General features: G+C 42.8%; 1 protein-coding gene across 1 annotated transcript in view; it reads left to right on the forward strand.

Annotated features, from left to right (window-relative positions):
- Positions 1-22,567, forward strand: part of ADGRB3 (adhesion G protein-coupled receptor B3) — a 564,982-nt gene that overhangs the window by 491,542 nt on the left and 50,873 nt on the right. The window contains exons 19-21 of the mRNA XM_066612423.1: positions 15,550-15,700; positions 16,440-16,509; positions 21,545-21,611. Of these exons, the coding sequence (XP_066468520.1) occupies positions 15,550-15,700; positions 16,440-16,509; positions 21,545-21,611 (288 nt within the window). The remainder of the gene's footprint in view (positions 1-15,549; positions 15,701-16,439; positions 16,510-21,544; positions 21,612-22,567) is intronic.

The following is a 22,567-nucleotide window of genomic DNA, read 5'->3' on the forward strand; positions in this document are numbered from 1 at the left end:
CTCTGCATGTGATGTCCAAGCCCAATTGAATAGATAGAACTGTGCTCACATTGCCCTTTTTAGAAAACCATAAATCTCACTAATCAGCTGTTTAGAATGGGTGAAGAAGACTTGATTGAGTCCCCTTGCTCTCACTTTCCCACAAAATAACTGATTAGCAGGATTTGAGTTTTTTTTTTTAAAGTACTACAATACATGTGCACAGCTCTAGCTACTCTGCACATGTTCTTTTGGATCCAGACATGTTCATGTGCACCGCAATTAATTCACTGTTAATAAGAGTCTTTTCACACACGCAATTCATGCATTGAATGAGCATGTGCAGGGGGAGGACCTTTCATTCAATGCATTCAATGAAAATATTGCTTTCATTCAATGCTTTAAAAAGGCCTCCACATGTACATCTGTAGGCATGGAGCCTATTTTCTGCACCAGCAGTTCTCAAATGTTTTGGTCTCTGCAGTCCTTTACCCTCCTAAAGGGAGCCTTGGTGGTGCATGTGCAGAGTCTCGGGGAGGTCCAGAGCACCGTTGCATACACAGAGGGGTGTAGCACCAAGCCCAACACCATATACCAGTGAAGAGCAGAAAAAGGAGGGGAATGAGAAATGAGAATGATCAACATGTGAGGTAGGAAAGACAGATGAGCAAACTGGACAACGGGTAGATGGCAGCCACTTAGGGTGTTCCTACATAGCTCCTGGAAGGGTCTCAGGGAGCCCCAGGTTTCCTAGGAGCACACTTTGAGAAACAGCAGTCTACACAATTGAGAAATCTCCCTTTACAGTGTTCCCAACTGCATGGAGAGAGACTTCCATGTATAAGCTGCATACTTGGGGAATCCATTAAGGTACTGAATGAACTGTAGAACCTACCACCCTCTCCCTGTGTGCATTTCTTCAACATGTAAGTTGCATCCATGAAAAGGCTCACTGTTTTCAGCGACCTTTGCTCAGTTTGAAAGCATGTCTATCTACTGCCTGTAGGGAAAAAGATTCCTGCTATTGTAGAGTTATTTCCTTTCTCATGCATGATCTCCAGGAATAAAAATGAAATATTCTTTTATGGCTGTGGCCACCTTGCCTTCTGACTAGGCGGCATCTTACCTTACACAATAGCAGTGGCTTTCAGTCAGCTTGGATAGGAAATAACCATTCTGCAATATTTCAAGACACCCAGTGGTATATCAAGTGTTGGCAGTTGCCTTTTTAAAAAACTTCCATCCTATGAATTTTTCATCTAGAGACAATATGCATCACATTGTGTTTGCACTGTAGAACTTCACTTTACATATAGATTTTGTTTATGCAGTAGAACTGAATTTATTAAATGGCTGTCAAGCCTTCACAAATACATCAGAAGATGCAACAAGCAGGGTCATTCTTTACATAAGATTATATTGTCATTGACCTACATAGTTTACAGAAGAGTTATTGGGGAACAAGACAGGAGTCCAACTGTAGTTCTTCCCACATAATGTCTGATTGGAACAATAAGCCACCCACAATCCCCCCACAAACATCTTTTTTTCCTTCCCTGATAATGTACTTTTCACAACATGGTAATACGTGCTGTTCATCTAGGCTGAGAGGATATGCTAACTTGTTTTTGTTTTTTAAAAATATGAATATTTAACTTGCAAATTGCAGGGTTGTTGTTGCTTTACTTTTTGGTTTCTCCCCTAAAGACTTGTTCTTTGGAGTCGTGTCCATTTTAAGAGACAGCATACTAATTCAAGGGCATAAGTATCATGTTGTATATGTTTGCTTCATTCTGGAAGAGATGAGTATTTCCTTTGTTTAAAGATTAGTGACAGAAGTGTTTAACATGAGCAGCAGTGAGAGCTGTACCCAGACTGGCCATGTTTGTTTCAAACTGAAATTGCTTATTCATTGAGCAAAATTGTTTATGAGTACTCTCTCCTTCAATATATTGTATATATTAATATTACTGGGATCCCTCCCACCAAGGACTCTTTTTCCGCCTACTGAATATTTGCCTGTGTCACATAATCCAGGGCATGGTCCAAAGACACCACAATCCTGCTGAAATTAAGTCAGTTTAGGTCTGGTCAATATCTGGAAGGGTGAAACACTGGGGAATCAGTAGACTACCTGTTTTTGCTGCCTATCTGGGCCTGCCAGAAGAGCGGTTTTTCAAATACCAAGCATGTCCAAATACAGTAGGCTGCTAGGCTGCATTCAACTTCAGTGTGCTGCCTTAAAACACTGACTACTGCTGGCAGCCCCAAGTAGGAGCTTCTTTCTCAGATCTTCCCATAAGGCACATTTCTATAAGGAAGACCAAAGAGGTATATGTTTGCAAAAGGCAGCCAATAAACTCCATGATCTTGAAAGGCCTTCCCATGCCAAAGTCAAAATTATGTACCTGTCCAGTCTGTGGAATAGACTTCCCATATGTATTAAATGGCTTGAAAAACTTGGAACAGCTACAGAGCTGTTCCACGTGAACATTAGAGGCCATTCATATAATAGTAATTAGAAGTGAGGCCAGAACCCTGCCAGCTCTACATGAAACACCAATGCGATAAGAAATGGAACAAACAGATCTTTGCCTATACAAGAGAGATGTTGGCAGTTCAAGTGAACTTTTAGACATAGATACTCAAATGGAACAAAAGCCCCAGAGGGAGTTTGCATAAATTTCCTGAAAGTTGGATTGCATAAATACTACATGTTGAGAACCCACGGTGTAAAAGCTTGCACATAACTTTCACATTAAATCCCCCTTTCAAGGAATGCATTCATTCAAGGATGATCTAGAACACAGTGCTAAAAAGATTTAAATTTTAGTTCTATAAGCCAAAATCTAGGAGGCCACACTTTGGAGGCTTTGTCTTCAGTGTGAATGTCAAACCCCAGTCACAAAGACAATCAGTAAATAAGGCTGAACAGCACTTTCAGTGCTGAAACTGGCTTTTGAGACATGCAAGTAAACAGTCTGGCAATGCAAAAGCTGAGAGCATGACACCAGACACTGGGATGGGAAGAATACATTAGGTAGAAAGCTCAAGACTCTATCTGCTTTCTGTAAGTTAATATAGGATACAGATGTTTACATTTGTTTGGAGAAGGAAAACAAATGTATTTTTTACCAGCTCAGTATTTTTGAGCTGGATTTGAATTGTAAGAATTGTATCCTTAAGGCTGCAACCCTGTATACACCTACCTAGGAATAAGTCCTATGAACTCAGTGGGGCTACTCAGTGGAGTAGACATTCACAGGCTTGAACTGTACATATATAATCCACATTTGTCAATGGATGATTCTGTATTAATACCTGCAGCTGAGTTACCCATTCATCAGTTAATTCGGCAGGACCTGATTTCTTTCATAGAAAAGTTTCCTTTGTGTGGAGGCATTTCTCTTTGGGCTGCAGCAGATCTCACATAATGCCAACACACAATTTGGGCCTTTCTTTCAGGACTAGTGAACCATGTCCTGTACATATGCTTGTCCTGTGCACCAATGCATACTAGTGGACGAACAGGCCACTTATTTTGTTCCTGAAAATAGCAACACCTTAGAACTAGTCCAGTTTTCTGCAGTTTTTTCAGTTTCAAAACCTATAAGAGGCACATTTTTTGCATTGGCATAAAGGAAGCAGACATGCAGGGCTAAGCATTTTGTAATGACCTGCATTCCACCCTTGAACTGGGGTTAAATTGAGACAGTAGTTTTCTCCTACCACCCAAGATTAGGAGAAAAACAACCAGAAGGGGACCATCTGGGAGAAATCCCCCCTCCCAGGGTAGCTGTGAGCTTCAAACTCCTGGGGGACCCCTCCAAGACTGGACAGTAGTGTGGGGATGGGTAGTCTAGAAAGACATAGCAACCAGCTTCCTCTGGAGTAAATTGAGACCAGGCTTATAAAACTGTAAAATAAAAGGAGTTCATTAAAAGAATAAAATTGAAGGAAAAATAAATGGACATAAACATTTGGAAGAATTAGGCAACAATGCCAGGGTATTCCAGTTGCAGGATTTGGGCAAAGGTTAGCAAAGAAATCAAAAGCAAGCTAAAACATGACATAAAATTAACACATTTTTCTGGTTACTTTTCCTACCCTCTGTATTCACTCTAGGCCAAGGGTTGGGAGATCCTTGTCAATGCAGATGACAGACCAGGGCAATTGCTCAATGCGGTTTTGTTATCCTACTTATTATAACTTCTGGATGCTGCCTAGATTTTACCTGTTGGTTTGGTTAGTTAGGATCACCTGAACCCCTCCACTTTCCTGCTCTAGGGGTTTGTTTGCCAAATTCTTTGTTTGCTGAGGATGAAGGTCAACAACAAGGAAGGAAAACTGGCTGCTACTCCGAAATGCCCCAGCAGCCTTTCAGGATGATGATCCAATTATGAAGCCCCCTTAGGATAAAAAAGGTGAAAAACAGTGGAAAAGTCAGGGACTCGCAGCTGCTCCTGGATTCCCAGGTGGCGGCTGTGGCTAGGGGGCCTTTGCTTAGCTTCGGCTGGTGCGCCAGCTGCGACCGTACTTGGATCGTGCAGACCTGGCCACGGTGATCCATGCCACGGTGACATCGAGGTTAGATTACTGTAACGCGCTCTATGTGGGGCTGCCCCTGAAGACAGTTCGGAAACTACAATTAGTACAGAATGCGGTGGCCCGTGTGGTCACCGGAGCTAGGTGGTTTGACTCTGTCAGCCCACTTCTCCGGGGGCTACATTGGCTGCCCATTCGTTTCCGGGCCCAATTCAAGGTGCTGGTTTTGACCTTTAAAGCCCTATACTGCTCTGGGCCAGAATATCTTAGAGACCGCCTACTCCCGTACAATCCGGCTCACCCTCTCAGGTCATCAGAGAAGGCCTTTTTGCAAGTGCCGCCACCCAAGGAGGTCCGGGGGGCGGCTGCAAGAAATAGGGCCTTCTCGGTAGTGGCACCAACATTATGGAACTCCCTTCCCCTTGACTTGAGAATGGCTCCCTCTCTTGAGAGTTTTCAGCGAGGCCTGAAAACACTGTTGTTTAAACAAGCCTTCTGATTTCTGGCCTTCTTAACTTTTTTATACATCTTTTAGTTTTACAGGCTTGATTCCTCGGTCATCTGCTCTTTTACTCTTTTAATCTGACTACTGTTTTTATGGCCTCTGTAGTGTGTTTTTAAATGTTTTTAGCTGCTTGTATTAATGTTTTTAAAATCTGTTTTTTAATATGTTGTTAGCCGCCCTAGGTCCCGTTAGGGAGAAGGGCGGGATAAAAAATAAAGTTTTATTATTATTATTATTTTCTCCACAACTAGTCTGAATGGAAAATGTTCACACTGTGACGCCAGGAGCAGGGGTTAAGTGAGGGAGGGAGGGTGTTGAAGGCATTTGTCAGCAACCTGTAAAGATGCATTGTAAATACAGAGAAGGATTGAGATCTTCAGAAGCAGAAGGGGGCTGTCAGATGGAGGTCCCTAGCATGGGCAGAGCTCCTGCAGAAGGAGGGGACAGAAAAATGGCCTTCTGTGAGCTTGCTTCCACTTGTTCCAGTTTGGACACAATTCTGTGTCCAGTGTCCAGGCCGGATGTATGCACACTGAAAAACAGGTGCAAAGAAGAATTGTTATATGAATTGAGAACATCAACATAAACAGAGATTAAAAGAGTGTGGCTTGCTTAACAGAAAAAGAAGGCAAGAAGATATATTCCATTTTCAAAATACATAGGAGGAAAGGAGAAGGTGTGGTAGAGATGACCCATTGACCAGATGCTTATTCATAGAGTAATTACAGAGATTTCCAACCACATGGTCTTGCTTTTTAATAAAATTGAGCCCAGTGTGGTGCAGCAGTGCTAGGAAGCTAGGAGTAGAACACAGTGGGACTGACTTCTGGGTATATATGCACAGGATTGTTCTGCAAGGGACAAATCACTCATTATCAAAAACAAGTAACCTGGCCCTTTGTTTTTCTTTCTTTCTAAATAGCATGCTGGAAAAGGGCCCAAATCACTGTGAAAAATTTGTTTGCCTCTCTCCCAGTTGGCATATGATTTGGCCCTAAGTTTGGACTGTAGTGAATGCAGAATCATGGTCTCGCTCACTGTGAAGAGCACAGGGTAACTTATTCATTTTTAGAACTGCATGAACATCTGCCGGGAGAAATAGCCCTGCATTGCTTTGAGGTATTGGACATGCTAGCTTTGGGGCTCCTTCTGTGGTTGCTGTTGCTTTCTGAAATAGTGTCAAAAAGCCAAAATCACACTGGGCATGTCTAAAGCCCGCTTGCAGCTGCATTTGTCCTGTATGCGGTCCTAAGTAGATGAACGGTGCCTTTTGACTTGGCATCCCAATTTGAATGAAAGAGCTATAGCTAACATTTATATGTCTGACTTGCAAAATTTTCTGCAATCTTATGTGCAGTTTCCTGGGAACAAGTCTCATTGAACACAATGGGACGTACTTCTGATTAGACATTCATAGGCTTGTCCTGTGATTCTCTTATTGTGAGTGAGAAGATGGCCCATCTTCAGGCAGGCAATCAGTTGGGGAAATAAGTTGTCAAGCTGTAAGAACTTACCAATCATGGTTGTTGTTTTTGTTGTTTACAATTTCTGCTAGTCAAATTCATTATTAAGTCATTTCTGCCCAACGTTGCATATATGCAACAGGGACCAAATGTGTACACCTGTGGGCCAGGCATAAATGGGTTAACCACTTCATACAATGTATTTTTCCATCCTAGTGCAGTCCCATGTGACTAAGGCTGGATCAAGACTATTCATATGTATATGAAAAGTATTGCACGAACTGGCCCAAAATAAGAACTAGAGAAGGAGGTCATGGGAAAACATTCCCATTTTTGAAGGATTTTCTATCAAGCATACATTTTTAGAATGTCAGTTTGATACCTAAAGGACTGCATTGGCACAAGGCATGCTTATTTTCTCCGCGGGGTTGGACCTTTGTCATAAAACAGCTTCCTTCAGATTTTTAAAGACAAGTGAACAGGCATTTCGTATGTAGTTTGCATTACCAGCAAAATTACAGCAGTTCCTAACCCCTTCTACTACCTTTAGTTTTTGAGAAGGATTCTGAGAATCCAGCTGTATTTTGTGCTGCTGTGAAGCTGAAGGAACAAGTTGACAGGAGAAGGTATAGTTGAATGCCCTGTTTAATATTGTGGAGGCTTGGCTCACAATACTGTTTGAAAGTCACTGCAGAATTAACAATTTAAGATGTCCAAAAACTCAAGTGAAATGAGAAGGACTATAAAGTTACTCTCTCTGGCTAGATATAATCTTGGCACACTAATCAAAATGAATGACTCCTTAAAATCCACTGCACCCTCCCCCCAAATAAGAGCTTTTAGAGGCAGTTGTTTTGTATTTCCACTACTTATTTATATACCTGAGTGGTGCTGCAGTGATCTCTCTCTCTCTCTCTCTCTCTCTCTGACTTCATCTCCCAGAAGCATGAAAGAACAGAATAATTTGCTACCTGACACAGGCACCTGTCTTCAAAGGCAAATTGTTTATTAAAGAGAGAAAAAGCAGGTTACTCAGATATTCATGCCAGTTAAACATTGAAAGCTCAATTAAGTCTTCCAGAGATAGAGATGCAATGGGAACAGGAGAGGTAATGCAAATGACAGTGGCTGAAAACTGAAGCCAATATCAAGCCCCTTGTGGGTTTTTGCAGGATAACAGTGCCCAAAGAGAAAAACAGTGCCCAAAGAGCACTTCACTGTCAGGTTGTCTTAAATGCCTTTAACAAAGGCACTGCAAGCAGTTTTTTCTTCCTTTCCAGACGGGAGTTGTCATGCTGTGTTAGAACTATGCTAGATGTAACCCAGTGTACTGAATCTGAAAGTAGCCAAAGAGGAGCTTCAGAAGATGAATGATCTAACTGCCAAGAGCATTCTCAAGACATGCATGCATGCACGAAAATGGAGGTAGTCAACTTCTGTGTTCTTGGGAGCAGCCATTCTTATCTCCAGAACTGGTGCAGGATATCCAGTGTATATTTTGCAACACAAACTAATTTGCTTATGTGTGGTCAGGAATTATAATAGAGTTGGCATCATTTCCCACCAAAGGTTTCTTACTTGTGGAGCATGCACTGCACTCAGGCTTAAGCAGATAATCATTTAGTATTCAAGGAGAGATTGCTATTTTGAAGTATAAGCATAGTCAGCATCGGGAATAGGCCAGACTGGGGCAGCCCACATGGTCCTGAAGACCCACAGCCAATCCTTGATGCTCCCAAGTCAATCTAGAGTTTTATTTGGACTCTAGGTTATCATAACTGTATATGCAAAGTGCATCTAGAATCACAAAAAAACTAGAGTCAAAATACAGCTCTAGATTTTTGGGAGGAGTTGTTTTCAGGAGCTCTCTGCAGAAGACCCACAGGAACAATCCTGATTGGCCTCTAGATGATGGTGGAAACTCAACCCAGAGTTCAGTCTGGCCAAGAATGCTCTCAAGGGGCTAGACCTCTGCCTTTTTGGAAGTATTCAATTAATCTCTGGGGCAAGAAGGGAGGAAGGAAGTGCCTGTTAGGGCACTTTCCTCCTTCCTTTTCCTAGAGGCCAGTGTAGCCAGGCTGGCAGCCAGTATGCCTGGTTGCAGGAGAGGAAGAAAACCACTCTTGCCCTAGCACAGGTAAGCACATGAGTGTTTGTGTAACAAAAAGGGGGTTAGTGACAGTGGTGATATAGTAGCCAGTCATTCCTTCCTTTCCTGCCCTTCCCACTACTACCCCCTTCTCACATCTCGGGTGAATTGTGGAGTGCTGGAAAGAAAATGGGGGGGGGGGGTGTGGCATGGGTGCCCCAAAACAGCCAGTATCTAAGTCCTCAGGGCACCCTGGCACCTCCACTGCATGTCTCTTTTGTTCTCTCTTTTACAGTGTGAAAACATTTTTTTTTTCTCATTTCCCTTTGAGGTAAAACTTCAGGGTAACTTTTCACTATACCTTTTCAAAAACTGGAAAGAGTTATCACGAACCATGTAGAATTGTTTCAGGAGCCAGATCTAGGCTGCCCATAGGCATCAAAGCAATGCAGAGCTAAAGCCCTATGAATGGCCATAATTCCCCAAACAGCCATACAGTAATGGTAAAAGAGGTCAGAGAAAGCCATGGCTCTGTTCCATTGCTTACTGAAAATTTACTGAACGAAACACAGCCCGCCAATGATACGCTCCACGAGAATACTCGTCAGCATTCAGAATTCTTAGATGAAAGAAAAGCTGCTATGATTGTCCAGTCTCCCACTTATTGCACATCTGCAGCCAGTGTGCTCCCTGGGGCATTTGGTGGGCCGCTGTGAGATACAGGAAGCTGGACTAGATGGGCCTATGGCCTGATCCAGTGGGGCTGTTCTTATGTTAGAACCTCTAAGAGCCCAGTTTTATCCTATTGAGTTCAAATGACTCCCAAATAAATGTGCATATGGTTACTGCTTAGGCTTCCTAAGAGCAAAGAATTTACCCATGCCCAGAAAGAGAGGCAACATATCTGCTGTCATGCACAGTATAGCATAATTCAAAGTCAGTCTTCCCTCTGAAGAATGATGTTTGTACTTCTTGCTAGTGGTAGGGCCAGTCTTAAGGTGATACCAGTTAAACTGTCCTGTTGAGCAGTACCATGACTTTCTCTGCAGCAGGAACTTGAGAACTACTCAGAAACTACTCTGCCACCCAGAGAGTATGCCCACTCTGCAAAGGCAGCTCTGTCCACGCCCACTGAGTAGCAGCAGAAGCAGCAGCCCAGGAGATTGGCTGCGGAAGCTGTGTTTATGTGTCCACAATTTCTGGTTTAATATTAGTGTTGATCATTTTGTAGCACTTTAACTGTGAAAAGTGCCTCAGAAGGTTCAGCTATCACATTCGCAGCCCAATCCTAATCTTCGGGTCTGCCTGTGCAGCATCTGCTGTGCTAGCCTTGAGTATTGCAAACATGCCATAAAGCACGTTTGCGACTACTCTAGAGCAAGCAGCGTCAGTGCAAAGGCCTGTGCCAACCTACCAGCACTGAATCCATACCTTTGGCCGATGGCAGTGGTGAGTACTCCACCAAGCAGCACAGGGGTTTGGGGAGGATGGAAGGGAGGTGGGGAGATGTAACAAGGTGGTCGAACAGGGTCAGATCAGGCTTGGGAGGCAGGGGGGATTGGTGGGAAAGGCCTCCACTTTATCTTCCCTCCCAGGCCTGGAGGTCTTACATGGGGCTTCTTGGACTTGCGCCAGAGATATCACTGGCACAGAAGCCCCATTAGGCAGGTTGGGGCTTAACATGGGGTAAGGGAACAAATATTCCCTTACTCTGCGGAGACCTTCAGTCTGCTCCTAATGTGTGCTGGATAAGTGTAGGCCACTCAGCACCAGTACAGGTTAGGATTGGTCTTATGCCCATCTCTTAAGACCTGTGAGGGGGAGGTCTTTCTATTCCCTTACTGCAAGATCCTTAGAGATAGTCATTCTTCCTGAAAAGTCTAGCCTAGTCTTTGTAACTCTTTAATACATGGGGGGGGGGTGTCACTTGCTGTACTCATTTAGATGTAAAATTTTGACAAGGGGAGCAGTTTTATGGGACTATGTGTGTGTTTGTGTGTGTACAGGTATTGTTTCTCAACAAGAACAGTATTTATTATTTCCAGATAGCAGCCCAATTCTGTCTCCCTCCCTTGCTGGCCTAATGAGCGTTATGCACCAGTGGAGGCTGCTTTACAGCAATTGCAAAGCGGCCTCAGCCAGCATGTGCTGCAGGCCCACTGGCAGGGAGGCCGGAGCAGCCTCCCACATGCCAGCGGACCCATGAAGACCAGAGCCGGTAATCTTGCAAATGGAGATGGGGGGGGGGTTGAATGGGGCAGGGGATGGGCGGAATGGGGTGGTGATGGGAACAGAGGGCAGATCAGGCCCAGGAGGTGTCAAGTTCAGCAAAGGCAGCGCAAGCTAAATCCTAAGCCTCTTCCCAAGTCTGATCCACCTTCACAGATCAATTCAGACTCGCACCAACAGTATCGCTGGTGCCCAGCGCATTGTCCACTTCGAAAGTTGTTTTTGGATCCCTTTTTACGACATCCTACTGTTCCATTTATCGATCCCTGTTTCGCTTTGCTAAGTGATAATCAGGCAGATATTACCTTAGCAGTTGCCAGGTTTTTATCCCTAATTATTAAAATATCTTCTATTTCCTAAATTAATTTCTATTTCCCCTTCCATCATGTACATCTTTTCAGTGGTTGATTATTATTTAGTGACTGTTGTAATTTTATATGCCAATAAAGGTATTATTGTATTGTATTGTATCGCTGGTACAGGTCCAAGTTGACCTATAGCGGCTAATGAGACTTACTCTGGGGCAAGGGGACAAATGTCTTTTTACACCTAGGAGACCTCCATCGGCCAAAAATCTCCCACAAGATTCAGTGGTAGTTGCACCTGAGTAAGGGTTGTAAGGGTACCAGTAAGGATACCCTTGCAGTAAGGGTAGTGCCACTGAGTCACCACATGAGGACTGAGGTGGGGTTGGGCTTCTTGTTTCCTTGGCGATCCTTTAGTAATAGATTCTGCATTGGGAAGAGCGCCCTTACTGCATAATTCTGCAGTGCAAACACGCTTAAGCTTTTACAGTATGACTGTTTGGAAGGCAAATTATAATGCTGTGGAATGTGTTGCTAATATTCATGACACAGCAATTATGGTTGGTTGGCAACCTTCAGTCTCGAGAGACTATGGTATAAGCCTACAGCACCCAGTATTCCCAGGCAGTCTCCCATCCAAGTACATCCATACATCCTCAGATTTGTGTGTGTTTCCTTTGCGGTGGATTCTGGGAAGCTAGTTTCAATCCCATGCAAAAATGCCTTTAGAACATTAAGACAAACTGTGGCACATTCTGCTCCCACCCCTCCCACCCTTTGTCCATCTATTTCTGTGTTGTATATCAGCAGCAGTAGCTTTTACCAATGTGGGACCACCCATTTGCACCAGCGTGATGTACTGGTTCAGCAAGTTATACTAGCACAATGCCAGATGATGCCACACTCCCTCTTGTTAAGATGGTGATTTACAGGGACTTAGTGCATGGCTAAGACCTTTCTAAAATCTCTGAGTAAGGGGAAAAGCTTATTTTGCAGCTGTCTACAAATGACATTGAGGTGAAGTATCTTTAACACCAGCTCCTAGAAAGAGAAAGACTGTCCTGACTTAGATCCTTTACCTCTTGGCTTACATTTTGACTGTGGAATGAAAGAAGCTGTTTGTTAATGACCTTGTGTCACTAACAGGGGGGTAGGTTCTTATTAATTGAATAACATTTGAGAGTTTGGTACAAGGATATGAAATTCTGGAGCTTGCGGTTGTGTTGCATACTGATTTTTCAAGAGACCTTTTTTCCCCCCTATTTCAGCACTGATGCAAAACTAAATATAGGTGTAGATTTCAAATGTAGTTACTGTATATAGAGGGTAAAACCTGAAAGCTCATATTTAATCATGAGAATTTAAATGTTAAGATTTGTGTAAGTTGTATGTGGCTTGATACATGAAAGGAAGGGAACGTGCCTGAACCCTAGCTTTGATCTGTACAGGTTAATTATTTCTGTTCATCATAATCTTAATATCTCAAACTGGGCCAGGATTTTTGTTATCTTGATTGGCTTTCAAATCCATCTGTTTATATGGACAAGCTTTCATTCTGCAACATTTCGCCTGGTAAGCAAACACCCGAAAGGCTGGTTTGGGCTATTAAATATAAAGGATTAACGATAACAAAGGAAAATATGATTCAATAGCTATTTACCATTGTTGCCTCTGAAGATCACTGGGGTAGGCGTGTGCCTCTTATAAACTGACTCTTTTTTCTACTCTTCTTTCTCTTTTTGTGTAATCGAAAATAATCCATTTAGGCGGTTTAATACATATCTTTCTTGCCTTTACCACCAGTATTCAGAAGTATACATTTTGGGCCTACATTTTTAGTCACCAAATCACTACTGAATTTTGGCACTGATTTCAGGTCAATAAAAATAAGTTATTCTCTAGAAATTGCTGTGTGAAACATATAATACTGCCTTGGAGCCTGTTTCTCAAAGTACTCTGGCATTGCAGTCTTTTACACTTTCAAGTCATAGCTTGAATTCAGAGAATGATAGCACTCTACAGGCAGACTAATGCTTGTGCAGTAGGGTGCCCCCACCATTTTCCTGCTGCAATTCCTCATGTCCTGAAGAAATTCTTTTAAGGAATAGAGGACCCTAAAGAACAGTGTGTGATGTGGCATGGTAGTGCCTGCAGTGGAGGGGAGAGTCAGCAGAAACTGGCACATACCACCTCCATGCAAGTGGAAGTACTCTCTACTCGGTTATAGGGCTCTTTGAATTCAGGACATAAGGTCTAATCCACAGGATGTTGTTTGAAGATTGCAGTGGTGTGAGGCTGGCAGCCTAACTGTGGCTTGAGCTGAAGGTGATTGATTGCATATCAGTGCTTTGGACAAGATGTACAAATTGCTGTGACAGGGCAGGGTCACAGACCATGGCACTGCATATCACTGGCATAGGTCCAACTTGACCAGTTATAGCTACTGGGGCTTACCCTGAGGAAAGAGAACAAATGTCCCCTTATTCTGAGGAGACCTCCAGCAGCCAATTATCCCCTGTGAGATGCAGTGGAAGCCATGCTGGTGTCACTGCATTGCCACAGAGGGATTTAGGTAGGATTGGACTGTTAGGACCTTAGAAGATGAGCCCTTTGACAGAATGAGCTTTTTAAAATTTACCATAAGTGTTTAAAATGGCAAGTCCACTTCCATCTCTGCATACATAAACACAAAGAGCACAGTGCTTCTCTGTATGAGGGCACACTGCCTGCAATTTAAGGTGGGGAGATGGAAGGGGAAAAAAAGACTTGAACATCTTAACAATTTTTAATGAGCATTCTTCTGGTCTGGACCACAGTTTGCATCAAAGAAATACAACCTGTGCAGCGTATTCTCAAAATTACCAGAGTTATTTTGATGCAAGGGTGCTGTTATGCCATTCCATATTCTATTGTGAAGCCTGCAGTATCTAGGGCTCCTATACTGAATGCAAAGTGGGGAAATGATGGATTGTAATTTGCTTCCACATAAAAGTCAGGCTCACTCATCGAAGCCACAGTGTCAAGTTTAATTAAGCGGAACAATGTCAGAAGAGAGCCTTCAGTCAATAGGTTCAAAGAACCTTTCTGATGGCACACAATTGACATCCATAGGAACAATAATAATCAAAACAAATTGGTTGGTTTTTGTGTTCCTTTAACTAGGCTTCAAATCTAGATCTAGAATATATGTTTTCCAAGGTCTGATTTTGTTTGTGTTTTTTTTGCAAAAATCTTCATACAGCAAGAAGTGTAGCCTTCCCTGTGGAGTTCAATTTTACTTTTACGATTTGTCTGCATGGGGGGAAAAAGCCAGGAGTAATTAGGATTGTTTGCGTTTCTGCATGTGTTCTGCTACAAAGCTGAAATGTACCATAGCTATTGTGCCATGTGTGCTACTGAGTTTTATAGCCAAAATGGAGACAGACGGGAAGCTTGCTGTTTATATTTCCCACTCAAGATTAAATATTCAGATAGTTCAGAACCAGAACCAGCCTGTTCTTCAGTAAACCAAATCACCTTCTCTCTCACACACAAAGACAGTACTTACACTACAAAACAGTGTTGTGTCAAAGGAGTGGGTTAAGGGAGATGGTATGTCAGTATCTCTTTTGCCTACACCTTCACAGAAGCGTTCATAGCCAGTTCAAGCATTCTGCAGAGCAGAAGGTATAGTCCTCATGGCCTGGGATCCTCAAATGCAGGGGATGGACCACATCTTTGAATGTTTTCATTGCTCAGAATAGGCCTGCACATTCAAAGGCAGTGTATTGGTGAAATGACTAGGTTGGAACCCTTGCCCTCACTATGCAGTATATTTCCATGTGCAGCTCTGATTCAGCTGAAATGCAACCCTTTGCTAAGGGAACAAACATTCCCTTACCTTGAGGAGGCCCCTGTGACTGCCCCTCAACTGCAGGATTCAGCACACACCCCGTTGGCATGGCTGCATCTGCACTGGAAAGTTGGATAGGATTGGGCCCTAAGTGACACAGTTACAGTGCAATTCTATGCATATCTACTCAGAAGTAAATTCCATAGAGTTCAATGGGATTTACTCCCAGGTGAGTGGGTATAGGATTGCACCCTCAGACACATGTCCAATGAAGCCATAGGATTAGAAATTGTGTCTATTCTAAATTGTGTTAGGAGATCACTGGCATTTTCAGTGTACCCATCAATGAGGGCAACTTTCACTTTCACTTTCTGAGTGGTTGGTCATTTTAAAGAAACTCAGCACAGAGGCATAATCATATGTGGAGACTCATCCCTTTTGGCCAGGGACCTACTCAGTAATGTATTTAGCTTAACATTTTATCCTCTAGGGTACAGGCAGAATTTGCTCTGTAGTAATAGTCATGCAGTTGGAATTTAACAGCTATGTGAGGAATTGACTGCCCCCGCATATTCAATATAACCCTTTTCTCTTTTCTGCAGGGCATCTGTACTACGACCACAGCATTTTTACATTTCTTTTTCTTAGCTTCATTCTGTTGGGTTTTGACGGAGGCGTGGCAGTCATACATGGCTGTTACTGGAAAAATTAGGACACGACTCATAAGAAAACGTTTTTTATGTCTTGGATGGGGTGAGCATCTATGACTCAGCTAACACTCCCCCCCCCCCCGAGCTTAATGTTTCTTGCACAGATAACATTTGGAACATTGCTATTTGTTTCAATAATCCTGACAGGTAGTAGATGGAAGAGTTTCTAAACTGAATATTACTACTAGGAGATTTTCTATAGAATTGTAAGCAGGAATATAATTTAATTCTATTGATCTACTTCAAGATATGGCTGATGATGAATGTTCCATTGATTATGAGGCTTTACCAGACCACAGCTTATAGCCTTTAGCAGATTTTTGTAAAGCAGAGTAATAAAAAAACAAAACCAAATTGAAAAAAAATACTGAGTGAAATTCATCAAATCTCCAGGCAGTTTCATCATTGCATAATATGTTTTAAAAACCAATCACTTAGCAAACTCAAAATGACACATGCTGGAACAGAAGAACAATTTGTGACAAGCTGCAGGTGTGGGAAGGGTGCATTTCAGTTGTGCTGGTGAAAAGGATCTTTCCACCTGGAAATGGTCTTTATAGGTTAGTGAAGGGCCCTGTGATTTTTAATGTCCAAGTAGAAGAAGCAAATATGTGTTGTGAATCATATGAATAACTGTTACTGGATAACTTCTAGAAGAAGTTTTGGCCACAAAAACCCCAAATGGTTTTCAGGCACCTTAGAGTATTGTGGCATGAGCATTGGTAGTCAAGAACTGACTTCACCAGATGACTGGGAAACTAATAACCTGGTTTCTCTTACAGGTTTGCCAGCATTGGTGGTGGCAATATCAATAGGTTTTACCAAGACAAAAGGATACGGAACTAGTAACTAGTAAGTCATTCTGTCATAATCCTTTTTTTTCACTTTCAGCTTCTCCATCCCTGTTAATAATAGCCTACATTTGGGTATTGGTACATTTCTCACTTTTGTGCTGAAGTTGTTCAATGGTGGGAGTATCTGTGTATGTTAGGAGATGGGGCAAGATATATATGCCCAGTTAAAGGGCAATGCTAACATATTGATAAGCGTGCAGTTGTTGTGGCAGCTTCTATATGTGAGCATGTCGCTCTCTGCAGAATGGGGAATGTTTAAGAACTGTCTCCTTCATTTTCACAGAGTACAAACCAGTACCAAATCTCAGAGTATGTAGCCCCGTGTGTGTAGTCCAACCTCTTTCTTCTCATGCTCACTGATTTCAGGAGTTTGGCAAAGGAAACATGGTGAACCTATATTAGTGCTGGGTTGAGAATCTTTTTCTTTTTCTGACTAGCTATTCCACAAGGTATGATATTGTGAAGAATCCCCTGTGTTTCCTTTTGAAACATTTCAGGGATATTGCTAGCACAGGTTCAAGGTGACCCATGGGAGCAGTTGGACTTAACCAGGGGGAAGGAAACAAATGTTCCCTTCTCCCAGGAAGGCTTCCAGAGACCAAAAACCCCCTTATTAAGGCAGCAGATGCCACAACAGGGCTGCTGCATCACAGCTGACGAAGGATTGGGCTGAAAACCTGATATTAACCGGCAATTCCTTTTGCAAGTGTTGAGTGAATTAACTAAAATTCATGGAGGGCATCCAGCATCTCTTGAGAGACCCTAGAAATTTAGAAGGATTAAGTGCTCTTTATTTTTAGAAAGTTCGTCATGTATTCCATGAAAGTTATTAACTTCATTACATCTTATTAGTAGCTGTAGCAAGATATCAATGACTTGATATCTACACTGTGTCTTTCAATCTGCCAAAAATGCTCACATGCTACTTTCAATGCAACCGAAAACGAAATACAATAGAACAATTCTATTTCAGCACAATAGAATTATTAGCTGAAAACTATTTTTTAAAAGCTATTTTAGCATTCTAACCCCTCCCCCAAAGATGTTCCTCACAGGCAGGAGGTCATGGTGTGATAACTTGAAAAATGTTTAATGAAAATTTGCTAAAACTTCTGAAACTACTCAGCATTATCAAGAGAAATGTTATAATGGATTATTTATTTATTTTTGCTCCGCCTTTTCCCCAGTAATGTGGGCATCTGAGGAGACTTACAGTAAATAAATATACAATATAAAAACTATCAGGGTAAAACAGTACAGCAATAAACAGGGCATGGGAGCCAGAGGCAACAGCACAAAACGTCATAAAAGCTTCAGCTATACATAATAATATAAAACGTAGGAGGATAAAATCAACGTAGCAGCACAGAACAATAAAAGCAGCAATAAAGCGACAGTAGATGGTAATAAAAACAATAGTCCACCGTCAAAGGTAGCAATAAAAACTGGCATAAAACATTAAAAACCAACACAGCACAACACATCATGAAAATCCCCACCACAGCCCATCACGACACAAATGCGAACCAGAATAAAATTGTTTTTAGTCCCTGCTAGAACGCTTCAAGGGAGGGGATAGGTTGTAACTCGCAAGGGAGGGAGTTCCATAACTACCGTGCCACAGCTGAGAAGGCCCTACAATTTACTGCCACCCCCCTCACATTTGTTCGGGGTGGCGCATGCAAGAGGGCCCCCTCTGACAATCTTAGGGAACAGAGCAGAATGCTTGGGAGAAGGTGATCTCTCAGGTACTCTGGTCCTAAGCTACAAAGGGCCAGAAGTGACCTGGCAGAGTAGCAGTATACGCACCAGAGCAGCAGTCTGACAGAATCGAGCTGTTGAGCCCTGGTAACCACATAGGCCCCTGCATTCTGCACTAATGGAAGTTTCCAGTCCATCTACAAGGGCACCCTCATATACAGTGTATTGCAGTACTGGTGAACATTGCTTAGCGACATTCCGACCAGTGACGGGTCACATATGCAATGACTGCCGCTGGTCTCTGTTCACCCCCTCAAGCCTCCAAAGCCGGGGGGTAGCTGCACTTCCCTCCCCTGTGGGGGCTTTGCTGAGCCCCACAGAGGCAGCGCGAATTTGCACACTGCCTCTGCTAGACCCAGAATGGCCAAAACCAGCAAAAAGACTTCCGGTTTTCTCAGACATTTTTCACCTTATAAGGCATTCACTTTATAAGGCTTCCCCATGTCTCTGAATGCTTTACAGGCGAAAAATATCACTTCCGTTTTCCATCAGGAAACTGAAAGTTGTGTCTTTACACCAGTTTTGGACATTCTGAGCCTTGCAGAGGCAGCACGCAAGTGCGCAATGCTTCTCTGGGTCTCAGAAAAACCTCCAGAAGTGAGGGAGCCTCAGCTTCGGAAGCTTCACTTAATGTGAGGCTTTGCTTGACAACGGGGGTGCAGGAATGCATCCCTGTCATTAAGCAACACACGACTATAATCTAAATGAGACGTCACCAAGGCTTAGACCACTGTGGTCAGGCCTGACCAAGCTGGTTATGATCACAATTGGCACACCAGTGAAAGCTGGACAAAAGCTTCCCTGACCTTAGCTGCCATGTGGATATCCCAGCACAGTTCTGGATTCATAAGGATTGCCAAGCTGCAAATACCCACCCCCCACCCCACCCTGCAGAGGGAGTGCAACCTCATTCAGAGCAGGTTAATAGTCTAGCTTCTGTATTGTGGGTTGAGGGACAAAGAGGACTTCTGTTTTGTCTGGATTTAATTTCAACTTCTTAGCCCATATCCAGTTCCCAAACACTTCTAGGCAGTGCTCCAAGACTTCAGCAGGCTCCTCAATATTTGGTAGAAAGGAGAGTTAGAGCTCTCTGTCATCAGTGTACTGATGGGATCCAGCTCCAGATCCCTGGATGGTCTCTCCCAGTGGTTTTATGTTGTTTAACATCATGGGGGATAAGATAGACCCCTGTGGCACCCTACACATCAATGACCAGGCATCCCCCAATACCACCAAAGAGGCATCTCACAACATCACCTTCTGCGACCTGTCAGCCAGGATGGAGTGGAACCACTGGAAGACAGTGCCTTCAAGCCCCAATTTGGCCAACCGTGTCATTTCATTACCCCTAGTTCCTCAGTAAACCAAAGAGCCACCTTGACTCTACTACATGACAGAGGCCATTTAGGAGTGATCTGATCCAGCACCCTAATAATTTCCTTATTCCAAAGAGTCACCACCCCTGGCTATAGGGAATTAAAAAAAACCCTGAATCCTCAAAAATCCATGAGGATTTGTCAGCCTCCAGAAGTGGACTATAAAATTTGGCCCTCTACCTCTGCAAAGTTCAGGGGCTGCAAAAAGCCTAGAGTCCATCAGGAAGTTACCTGTCCCTGTCAAAGAAGAAATCTCTTCCATAGTCAAGTCTCCATCTTCCTGCCCAGCAGTAAGTGCTAGATCCAATATGTTCCCCACCATATGCTTTTGGGCAGAAATATAGGCTCGTGGTTGACATGACTGCCAGGAATTCCTGAGCCATTCCATCAATGAGGACATTGAAGCCCTCCAGAACCATTAGCCAGCAGCACTCCAAAGTCATTTCCAAGATCATCCTAGTCAAGGAGACTGTTAGACAGCAAGGCACGTGGTACACACAGTGTCTCAATCCTATCTCAACCACCTAGCATGGCACGAAAGCAATCAATTGGAGAAAACCACCAGACAGGGTACCCAGTAAGGGGAATGATATCACAGTAGGCCATCACATCCCCACTTCCCTACCCCTGCAGTTGTGGTTGCTGCAACACCCAAAAACTTAGCAAATAAAGTTCAGAATGAGCTACTCCTCCTATTTCATCCCGCCAGGTCTCCATAGTTAGGGTTGCCAGATACAAATGGGGACCGAGTACCAACACCTTTAACCATTGCATAGAAGAGGGAATTTTGGTGCAGCTTTTCAAATTCTTCCATGTTGAGCTGCACTTGCCAAAATTCCCTCTTCTATACAATGGTTAAAGGTATAAGCACTCTGTCCCCCTTTTTATCTGGTAAGCCCATCCATAACGTCTGCCAGGTCAGCACCCTCCTTCAGGATCAGGCAGATCTTACTATTAATGTAATAGTAACAACAGCACATCAGAGGTTACTGCCAAGATCACTGGTAGTCCTCAGGTTGAGGGAAGGACCAGAAATCTGTCTGTGATTAACCCTCTCATTCATTAGAGCGTCATTTGAAAAGTTTAATGAACAAGTTAAGAACGGATGACTGGACTATCTCTTCTCAACCAATTTCTTTCACATAGAATTAAGGTGTATTCCCTGTCCCTTAAGAAATACACAATGGATCCAAAGAGCTACCTAGACACATCCAAGGGGTTGGGAATGCCCTGTGAAATCTGTGACTTCTTCCTTTTGATAGCCACATCTCGTGTCATATCACAAACTGCTTTTTCAAACTTTCCTCAGTTTCAAAGAGACTTGCCATGCAGCATGGGGGACTGCTCTTCAAGAAATACCAGTCCAGTGCAAACCTTCCTTGGATGTGCAGAGCTACTCATGCAGTTCTTTGGACGCAGTTCTGTATACATGTTCCCCCCTTGTTGTATTTATGCTAGGCTAAGATTGTCAGTGGGTATTTTCTGCTCCCTCAACCTGAGGACTCTTAAAGTCTGTGAGAGGAAAAGTCTTCCTGGAGAGTGACTTTTGCATTTTCACATGTATATTTCTTGCTGCCACTTCAGCTTCCTCCTTTCTTAATTGGAGGCAGGCTTGAAACTTCCACCACCCAAAATTCCACACCATCTGTGCAATGACTTGCCATGTGTTTTGAGGCAGACAGCATATTCCATGTTTCAAAGGAGAAATTGCTTTATTAATCATTAAGGGGTCCTGGCCTACATGTGCAATACATTTCAACTTTCTGTCTGTTGTGAAAGTATCTTTTGTGATACCCCCACCAGTGAATCAATGAGGCCCTACTAACTCTAGATAGATATATAGATAGATGCTACATCTTATTAATTTATATTAGTTTTTTTTAATGTTCTTTCTAGTTGCTGGCTGTCTCTGGAAGGGGGACTTCTGTATGCTTTTGTTGGACCTGCAGCAGCTGTTGTCCTGGTAAACTTTGAAATCACCTTCAGTATTTTAAGTGGGCATGGTCTTACGCATCTGTGAATTACTGCATGGCTAATAAATCAGTGCTCTCAATTTTAATCTGGAAGTTAAGAAAATGGGCTCTTTTGCGTATGAAGGTTTTTCTTAATATACAATTAATATTATATGTTATGCAGGAATATTCTGAATGTACTCCCACAGGGTCTTAAGTACTATCACTTTATCTTAATGTGTCCACTTTGTGTATTTTTATTATATTTATAGAAGGGTACAATGCAATATTTGTGCAGTATTCTTTCTGTGCAGAAATAAATTCTAGTGTTAGTTGTATTAATATGCACATGTTGACCAAAAGGTCTTCCATATTACTGTGTTCTATCTCGTTAATGTTATAATTAGAGTATTAAAATGTGTCTCCACGTCAAATAGACGAGATATGAACCCAGCTACCTTGGAATGGAGACAGGAGGCCAAACTGGAGTTAAGTAAGAGCCAATTCACACACAAGAGCACTCATTTTCTCCACCTAGTAGAGTAGTTGAGTACATTTGAGGGTAGAAATCTTTGTGTGACATCATTGTTTTTCTGGGCTTGCACTCTTTTCTTGGATCACAGAAAAAGCAAAAATGCCAGCAATAATCAGAATGGCTGCACACATGCATGTGGAATTGGCTAGGTCACACACTGCAGTTTTTCTTTGTGTAATTGTGTACCTATGTACACAACTGCAGAGACAAAAATAAGGACCGAATCACACATTACACCAGCAGTTTAAAACTTATCCTGGTGATAGTGCCCTTAGCGTTGCAGTAATTCTTTTGCAGCACCCCTAACTTTCTATTGCTGTAGGTCCCACACACAACCAAAACTTCCAGAAAAATCCCACAGCAACCCTGTGAGTTTGTAACAGTGCCCTGAAGTACCACAGTGCACAGTTCGGGAACAACATCCTTACACTA

The sequence above is a fragment of the Tiliqua scincoides genome, chromosome 1 (assembly GCF_035046505.1).
Source record: "Tiliqua scincoides isolate rTilSci1 chromosome 1, rTilSci1.hap2, whole genome shotgun sequence".
Lineage (NCBI taxonomy): Eukaryota > Metazoa > Chordata > Lepidosauria > Squamata > Scincidae > Tiliqua > Tiliqua scincoides.